Genomic DNA, 9,536 nt, shown 5'->3' with positions numbered 1-9,536 from the left:
TATTCAAAAAACATTATTTTACTCCGCCCTGACTGCCACTTACCGATGTCGCCGATATCATGTTGACGCAAAGCGGCGAAAAGGTCAACCACGTGCGAAGTAACGTTCTTCGAAAAGAATATATTAATAATGTCAGTTTCATGGGAATTGATCTCGAAAGATGATTGTATGACACTAGCGTAAGGTAAGTTGAAAAATTCAAAATGTATCCTGTATTTGACAAAGAGGCAGTTTTAGTCTCAGTCTGCATTTTACAGTGTATACCCAGTCTGCAGTCTGCATTTTATACCTAGTCTGCATTTTATACCCATTCTGCAGTCTGCAATCTGCAGTCTGCATTTTATACTGACCGTTCAAGCATTAGCGCTTAGAACGGTGCCTTATACTGTTGATACCACGCATACCTACTGCACAATTCTCGAGTTACTCGGGTTTCCTATAGGTGGTGCCTAGTAATAAAGGTATATTTTTGGGCGCTTTAAAACTATGCGGAGAAAGCAGAACTTAACGAAGTGATTTTGGTATCCAAAAAGAAAATTGGGGGTAACCATGCATTTTTCAGAGATTATAAAGCTTCAATTTGGAAAAAAAGTGCGATACATTACTTTGTATTTTACTGCTTTTTAGAATAATTGTTGCTTAGTTATCTCTAAAAGAATGCCCGGTTACCCCCAATTTTCTTTTGGATTTCAATGGCCGCTACTAAAATCTGCTTTTCCTGCATAGTGATAAACCAGGCAAAAATACTCCTTAAATCACTTTAATTTGTGACCAAAAAGCAAACTCTGAAGTAACAGTGGTACAGTTAATGCCTTTTATCATGTCCTCAAGAGAAGATTATTTAATAAACCACTTACATCTAGTTGCAGATAGAAAAAAAGCTAAACCAAACCAAAATAGTTTTTCTACTGACTTAACTTTTCCGCTACAAATATTCCTCTTAAAATTTCCAATTAAAGGCTTAAATAGCTATAATATGAGTTGTGATGGAAATTGAATCTTTGGAAGGTGATTTCAGTTCAGTGATGGTCAATATTCAAATAAAGAAAAAAACACAACAGTACTACAGCTGTAAGGTTTTTTGTTTCCATCATTTTAAATGAAGCATAAATTCAAGGTGACAAAAAGAAACTGATGGTAACAAAAGTTTAAAACGAAAAAAAAATCTGAAAAATTGTTGTAAATTAAAGAAACATGGTGTCTGCTATTTGAGGCACCACTGTGGCTGTTGTGGCCATTCCTGTTCTTTCTTTGGCCACTACGGCGGCCATGGCAGCTGCCCCAATTAGCAGCACCCTTCTGTAAATGGGGTGAGGTGCACTCCTTATAGGAGTACCCCACCCCTGGCAATTGAAACATTTAATTCTCCCTGAAACAAAACAGAAATGTACATCACTTAACATTAAAATCAATTGGCATCATTTACAACTTTTTAATTCCTTTCTAATTCCTTTAGTATGCACAAACCTGGGGCCAGTTGTTAGAAAGCCGATTAATGCTAATCCACAATTAAAACTTATCGAGGTTTACAGCATGCTCACTAAGAAGGTCCTTAACAGCTAATTGTAAGCTAATGGTAAAGAAAAGTCAACGTCAAAACTGAGGGACAAACAGGAGAATGATGTATTTATCAGTAAATGACACAGGCATACTCTGAAGAAAAACAACCTGAGTGCTCCTATCAGGAGTCGAACCTTAGACCTTCCGATTACTACAATAACATGTAGTTCAGATGCTCTACCACTGAGCTACAGAAGACTTGTAGGAGCTTGGGCCATTAATTATAAACTACGTAGGTTCGTAGGACAAACATCCTGCATACTACTCGGATTGGAATGTATATGTGTGGCATATGCGCGATGGGAATAATTTGAATTGGAATATGTTAAACCTTGCATACAAGATTTACGTCACTTGCTAAAATACTAAATTGTGAGCAATCATGATATTCCACAATCTTCTAAAGTGTTTTGTGTTGATTTTTTTCTTTTCTTCAGTAATTGGTGTAACCAGTTGTCACAGTCCCTACTTCCTGCCATCTTTGAGCTTGCTGGAGACACTAAATGGCGTGTACGACTGGCAATCATAGAGTACATGCCATTGCTAGCCAGTCAGTTGGTATGTTTGCTCTCATGATAACTTAATTCTGTTGTGTTCTATCCTACATTGTGTAATCACCCCTGTGTTGTCATCTGTATTACCCTAGCAATCATTTGAGCTGTTGAAAAACAGGTCTGCTCTGTTGTGTACTGTAGTTATTGGAGATGCTGTGCAGCAATGGATCCAGACTGTCTGTTTCATAGAAATTGAAGTGCTAGACTAGTGTGTCTTAAAGGGGCACCTATATATAGCGTCACTATGAATGGCCAACAAAACATTTTTTTCAATGGAATAATTAAAGTTATGGTCAAAACTAAAGTGTAGTTTTGTTAACAATAACCCTACTAATGCACAGAAACTACTCTTAACTATGTTTGTCTGCAGATGGCTCGGATGGAAATGGATTGCAACTTGAAAAAAATAGCCAACTTTTTCAAGTTCTTCCTGTGTATTTTGGAGAAGTCGCTAAAAACTGATTGTAGGTTGTAATCTTCTTGCGATAAAATCTTAATGTTTTCTTTCCAGTATTATAACAACAATTTCATGTTACAAACTAAGTTCTTTGTAAAATATTTCAGCAGTTTTGACCAAAATACAGCAAAATTATCATCCTGACAGTGGTCCTCTAATGACAGGGATGTAGAAGACTGCCCTTGTCCCTCCCCATTTGGCTATTTTTTATCACTCACTCAGCTTTTCTGTCAGTTGGCAATGATTGGTGTAACGTTTTATATATCAAATACAGGGTGTGGAGTTCTTTGACGAGAACCTAAACAGCCTGTGCATGACTTGGCTGGTAGATCATGGTAAGATTTAACTTGTGGCTAGTTTTTCCTCTGTCTCAAAATGTGCAGTTCCAGAAACCTCCCACCACAGAAGAAATTTCATGGATTTTCCAATTTCAAAGTGTTTTAGATTATCCCCCACCCCTTTGGAAATTCCTCGCATATAAAATGCACCCCCACCCCCTACTGGCATTAATTTAAGTCCCATCCACTTTTTTATATTTCCAAGCCTTGATACAAGGGAACAGCAAAAAATATCCCAACCATTAATTGTTGTTGTTGTTGTTGTTGTTTATTTCGTGAGCAGTATTTCACAAGGGACTGCAACTTAGTTTGACAACAGTGTTTTTCTAGACTAGGTAGAGGTTGTTTATGGGAAATTTATGTTGATTTCATTGATACTGAGATCTACAAGCATTGTTCATGTTTTATTTTAACTATCAGACAGTGAGTGTATTTGAAAGTTAATGATTTCTACTTAGAATGGGACTTTCTCTTAATCAATCATGCACCTGCATTCCTTAAAGTAAGCTTTATATCTTTCCCTGTTTTGTTTGTTTAGTGTATGCTATCCGCGAAGCAGCAGCAAAGAACCTTAAGAAGCTAGTTGAAAAATTTGGAGCTGAATGGGCTCAGGTAAGAAAATGGCAACATGTGACAAGTGGCATAGGAAAAAAGCTTTGAATGTACATGTATTTTAGGCCATAATGTCATATGGCCTAAAAGATGTAGTTCCCTGTATTACTTGATCTTTGCTCTCACATAAAATGTTTGGTTACTGGAACAGAATGATGTCTGCTGACACATGTCTGTTCATATTTTTGTGCCAAATAAATGCTTTTGTTTAAGGAGGGTTTTAAAGTGATTTTCGGCCGTGTGTGTGCATGTAACTGTTCCACAAAGGAGGGAGCAGAATAAATCGAAATGTCTATCAAAAGTCACGCGCGTAGAACACTGGAAGTGGAAATGCAGCATAAAATTGTGCAAACCGGAAATAAATGATGCAGGAAACATTTGTTTTTATCTCGAAATTTTCCTCAGTGACCTACAGCTTTATCTTGATTTTTTGCACGTATCCAAAATTCAATATGTCACTTCAAATAGAAATGTTTGGGAGAAAGTAATCCAGTGGAATTTTCTGCAGGTGTAAAAAATGCCGTGTTTGAAATAATGCAATATCTACTTGATAAGTTGTCACATTGCTAGAGGAGTAAAAGAATGTAGGGTCCTTTCCAACAAGGCAATAAAAACCTGAGGTCACTGCTTTAGTTTCTGAGATAATTTGCAAAAACTGAAGATTAGAGGTCCTTTTTGAAGAGCTGAGCCGTTGCCTTGGTAACTGCGATGACATCAGCACTAGCCTAAAAGTGTTGCCCAACGACAGTGAGTTACAAAGTTGTTCATAGTTTGTCTGCATGATCAGATGAAATGTTTGGGAGAAAGTAATCCAGTGGAATTTTCTGTAGGTGTAAAAAATGCCTTGTTTGAAATAGTGCAATATCTACTTGATAAGTTGTCATATTGCCATATTTTTGAAGAGCTGAAGAGCTGACCCATTGCCTTGGTAACTGCGATGACGTCAGCACTAGCCTAAAAGTGTTGCCCAACGACAGTGAGTTACAAAGTTGTTCATAGTTTGTCTGCATGATCAGATGTGATTTCTTTGTAATCTTTCATCATTTCACAAACATTACAACAATGAAAAACCCTTATGAGCCTCCTTAAATGTATAATAAACATTTGTTTAGCAAAACACGTGAAAGGAACAGATAGTGCCCAATGATAAACTGTTTTCCAACCGAATAAGGGTTGTTGAGGTTTCCAAAAAAATAGTGTCTTCGATTTTATAACAGTATGTCCCAGTTTAGAGAGACACATTGTATCAGATGAATGTTGACCAGATAGATGCAAGCAAATGCCTTTCAATCAGTTATCATTTTCCCTGTTTCCTTTAGAGTCAAGTTATTCCCAAGGTGTTATCCATGGCCACAAACCCAAACTACCTTCACCGGCTGACCACGCTATACTCAGTAAATGTAAGTGACTGATCATACTAAGTGATTGCTATTATGATTGCTTTTCTGTTCTCATGTTTAGTTACTATCCATGTCGAATGAAACATGTGATTCAACCACTAGTCATTACACTAGTGCTAATGTCTTACAGCTTCTTTTGTTTAAGTATTCTGCCTTCTTGCTGTAGTTCTGAAGTAGGAATGAACAGCTTCTCTAGTAGTCTTCTTCACATCTGTTATCTGGGCCATCACATTTTTTACAATAACTGTCAAACTTCCTGCTTACTGATTGGCTCATAGTTATTCTCTATAAGAAAACAGACAACAAAAATGACGTCAAATGTAATGCGCACATTTTCTCAATGGAAAATAAAGCCCATTCCGCCATACTTTAATACCAGGTTATTGTAAAAACCAAATCAATGGTAGTTTTCTATGGTCTATATTCTTATAGACCAGAAAAATTAATGATGATGCCAGAAAATTCCTTTGAACTTCTCCGTCAGTTTTGAACCCTGGTGCTTGACTGTTAACAATCTTTTTTTTTTGTCAGTTGCTGCTAAAATTTAACGCTTTTTCAAATTCACCCATCTTGTTTTTGTTGCAGGTTTTAGCAGAAGTCATGGGACCGGAAAGTGTGGTCAAACTCATGCTACCTGTTGTGATTGGCTTAGCTGATGATTCTGTGGCAAACGTTCGTTTTAATGTCGCCAAAACTTTACAAAAAATTGCGCCTGTTCTGGACGAGAAGTAAGTACTTCCTCTTCCGTTGGAAGACGAAACAGTGGCATTTTGCGGTGACTGTCATTTAAGCACAACAGAACAATTAAAATAACAGTTTTGTGGATACATCTGTAACACCCTTGTCCACAACCTCCGATCTTCTTCAAATCAATTTTTTACTCTTTTCTCTTATTTGAAGAGTTATGGAGACAATGTTCTCTGTCCGTACTCCTAAATTATGGAACTCATTACCCATTGAATGAAGGAACTGTACTTCAGTTGATATTTCTTTTCAAAAATATGTTTAAAACATTTCTTTTTAAACGAACATTTAGTTAATATCTGGTTAATTTTCACCTTGTGACATTTTTTTGTACATATTTAACACCCTTGTTTTTGTAATGAAGTTTTCTCACTTTTGTAAAGTTCCTTTGAACTTTTGGCTTTTTGGCACAATATAAATTGTCATTGTCATTGGAACTGTAATATTTTGTAATCTGTATGGAAATTAAGAAAGGTAACAGTTTTGGGTTCATCTGCCCCTCCCCCCCCCCCCTCATTTCCCCCTTCTTCATCTGCCAGTATTGAGTTAGGTTTAAAGGCTAAATAAATGCTGCCTTTGTTTTTACAGTACCATCAAATCACAGATCAAACCAGTCCTTGATAAACTGAATGCCGATGCTGATGTAGATGTGAAGTATTTTGCACAGGAAGCCTTAACAGGTACTAAACCCTGCTATAAAGTTTTACATTAAATTATGGGAGTGTTGACTGGGGTTCAAGCCATACAGACACTGTCTAAGGAAACTTTAAATAGGACATTTTTATTGTGGTATCGTTTGACTCAAACTACTATTTCATGAACAGAAAACAAAGCTAATCACTACCGTGAAGGAGGTTTTGAAATTAATGCGATCTTAATTATCATAATATTTTGTGAATTTCTGCTTCGATTTTCTCCAAGAATTATTAATGGTTTCAGAAGCTACATCAAACACTCAAAAAGAGTGTTTCATTCGATTTCCAAACACCTCGCAAGTTGGGGAGCAGGGATGGCGCAGTGGTGAGAGCACTCGCCTCCCACCAATGTGGCCTGGGTTTGATTCCCGGACTCGGCGTCATATGTGGGTTGAGTTTGTTGTTGGTTCTCGTCTTTGCTCTGAGAGGTTTTTCTCCGGGTACTTCAGTTTTCCCCTCTCTTCAAAAACCAACATTTCTAAATTCCAATTCGATTTGGAAAGTGTCCCCAATTAGCGCTCTGCACTAAAGACGTTGACACTTAAAATAAAGTGATTTATTTATTTACTTTTTTATTTATTTATTTATTTATTTATTTATTTATTTATTTTTTATAAAACTCAACTGCGCCTCATCTTTCCAATTCACTTCTCGGTTTTTGGAAATCGGATGAAAGACTCTTCTTCGTGTTTGATATGGTACTTGAAATCTTGTGCAAGAATTGTCCAAATGGCCCACAAAATTGGCCTTTTAGCTAAGTGTTTTTGTTTCTTTTTCTCTGCAGTTTTCTAAGTAACTTGTGCAAGCTCTTCTGCATCAAGATGTCTCACTGTAACCGCAGTTCACTTCAATTGTCAGCCATGCTTGCTTTGATCATAACACTTGCTATGTTTGTCCCTTGGATGAACTTTGGACTGGACTACATAAGTACATCTGTTTGGGTGACTCACTTCTTTTAATTAATGATTTCAAGTAGGCATTGTCATCGTAAAGAATCGAATTCTACCTAGTACTAGCTTGTATGAAAAAAAAAACAGAGATAGCCCTTTTCAGATTTGTTATTTCGTGGACAACCACAGGTGCATCGGATGTAGATCAAACTGATCTACTTTTTTATTTTGAAATTCTTCTTTTTTTTTTCTCTCATTTTGGCAGAAGCAACCAAAATGACTGATGATATGTTTAAGATTTATTGGAAACATAGTTGATTAAAGGTAATGGTTTTGAAACCTGACAAATTTCTTTGTTATATGTTTTCGTTTACCTTCTTGGTCTTGACCCTGCACCTGGAATGTGATTGAGCAACTGACCAATCGAAAAGTTTTTGTTAAGATATTCAACTGTGGTGTGAACGTTAAAACAAATGATTGAGCAGGGTAGCGGCCCTTCCTACATAAATTGCAGCACCATTGTTTTCATGGCAAGGTTTCCTAACCAGTCCCTCAATTAACTATGTTTTAGCTTATGCTGGACCCGCTGCCTTGTGGTAACGAATTGACATGAGAGCGGTGTTTCATTTTTAAGTGTTTTCTGTCGTTTAGCATATGCCTATACAGAGCTGTACGCTGTAAAAAGATTGTGTATTGTGGTATGATCACAAAGTCACTTCTTTAACCCTGAATTTCTCCAATTTTACCAGCGCGTAATTTCTCCTTAATTTCACAATTTCAACAATCGTTCAAGGCGTGAGAATAAAGGAAATATCACGAAAGGTAAATTTTGATGGTCAAGTAAATTCTCCCAATAGTAGCATAAGAAATATTTGGAGACCAGTTAGGAGAAAATACATGCCAATATTGGGGCTTTAAGGGTTAACGAACCAGGAGCAAAGGAAAAACAACATTTTTCCCCTTCTTTCTTGGTGTTATTGTTATCTTTGGCCCACTGATTTGTTCCCAACTTCATTTGTAGGTGTTTTGTTCGACAAGATGTGATAACCGTTGTTTTTTGTTTCATGAGCGTGATTAGAAAATCGCTTTAGCGGGTAAATCATAAGTACATTTAGACCTAGTGTGCGCTGTTGCACGAATTTGTGGTAATCTTTACTTTGTGTTTAAAATGGCCTTGATACCTGTATAGATTGTGTACGAAATAACATTGATTTAATGTATTAAAGTTATTGCTGTCAAGTGTGCTGTTCCTTGTAATATCTACAGTCTCGTCACTAGAGCCCTCTCTGCTATACAGATGACAGGGAAGGTTCGCTTCAGAAACAAGCCTAACGGATCTCAACACAGAGGCGTCTTTATATTACAGTGCAGTGTTTTCTTAGGAGGAAGGAAGCGAACTTGAATGCTGTTTCCCTGCTTCCTATCGTCTCATATGCGCCCCTTACGGGATTCGCGTTTCTTGTTTGTGGAGGACAGAACTTGAGTAATACATGACGTATACACTACCGGTGCGCAGGTGGCTTTCCACCATGAAGTATATACTATGGAATGAAATTACCCCCGCGTCAGCAAGCATTTCCTGTTTTTACGCATTAAGGAAAACTGTAGAGCACAAGGGCGCGTTCTTTTAGCCCAAGTTTTCAGTTCAAAATCCCAGAAAATTAACATGTAAAACGGAAGTATTTTTTTTTTCCATTCGCTCCGAACTTGTAGTAAACGTAGGAAAAGTGAGTACCTCCGAAAGTAATTGTAATTGACCACTCCCCTTGGGGCTTTTCAGAGTCAATGAACAAAAGCTAGTAGCTGAATTGCGGAGGAACCAGAGGGTGAGATCGGACGTCAGCATATAGAGGGTGCCTCCAGCTGCCGCCTCAGTCCATATATGATCTCACCCCACCCACCCAGACCAATGACGGCTCTAATCAGATTGACCATGACCCCGGGAACTCCACGCCTAACTCTTTTCGAACAGTGCCAAGGGTTTTTTAACGTCCCACAGATTAAATTATTAGGAACAAGTGCTGTGAGACAGGACCTACGGTTTATCGTCCTTGTCCGAGAAGACTAGAAAGTCTAACCATTTGCAGATGTCATTACAAAGGCAGCACTTTCTCCTCAGTTATTTAAAGACCCTGAATGTTGGTCTGGCCGGAGGTTGAACCTGCGACATCCCGCACAGTAGCCCGGTACTCTTCCAACTGAGCTAACCGGTCGTCCGTTTGTTCCCGTAAATTTCATCCGCACGTCCTCTTTTGCATTTAAAATTATATGGAAGAGAAAACTGCA

The 9,536-nt window shown here is 37.7% G+C and overlaps 2 protein-coding genes, 1 long non-coding RNA gene and 1 pseudogene across 5 annotated transcripts in view; 3 read left to right on the top strand and 1 right to left on the bottom strand.

Moving 5' to 3' along the window:
* Window positions 1-9,536, bottom strand: part of LOC146461180 (peroxidasin-like) — a 163,516-nt gene that overhangs the window by 86,408 nt on the left and 67,572 nt on the right. The window lies entirely within an intron of this gene.
* LOC146461181 (uncharacterized) overlaps window positions 1-9,536 on the top strand; it is a 90,257-nt gene that overhangs the window by 30,010 nt on the left and 50,711 nt on the right. The window lies entirely within an intron of this gene.
* The window catches only part of LOC146461183 (uncharacterized), a 78,616-nt pseudogene that overhangs the window by 36,677 nt on the left and 32,403 nt on the right, over window positions 1-9,536 (top strand). The window lies entirely within an intron of this gene.
* Window positions 1,306-8,489, top strand: LOC146461185 (uncharacterized). Its single transcript, XM_085087165.1, has 8 exons — window positions 1,306-1,310; window positions 1,998-2,118; window positions 2,846-2,906; window positions 3,448-3,521; window positions 4,841-4,921; window positions 5,507-5,649; window positions 6,254-6,345; window positions 7,145-8,489. Exons 1-8 carry the CDS (start codon window positions 1,306-1,308, stop codon window positions 7,150-7,152), a joined length of 585 nt encoding a protein of 194 aa, XP_084943291.1. The 3' UTR covers window positions 7,153-8,489.

Source organism: Pavona decussata, unplaced genomic scaffold (genome assembly GCF_977016875.1).
Source record: "Pavona decussata unplaced genomic scaffold, jaPavDecu1.1 SCAFFOLD_201, whole genome shotgun sequence".
Classification (NCBI taxonomy): domain Eukaryota; kingdom Metazoa; phylum Cnidaria; class Anthozoa; order Scleractinia; family Agariciidae; genus Pavona; species Pavona decussata.
The sequence above is the reverse complement of the archived record's forward strand: the minus strand, read 5'-3'. Positions and strand labels throughout refer to the sequence as shown.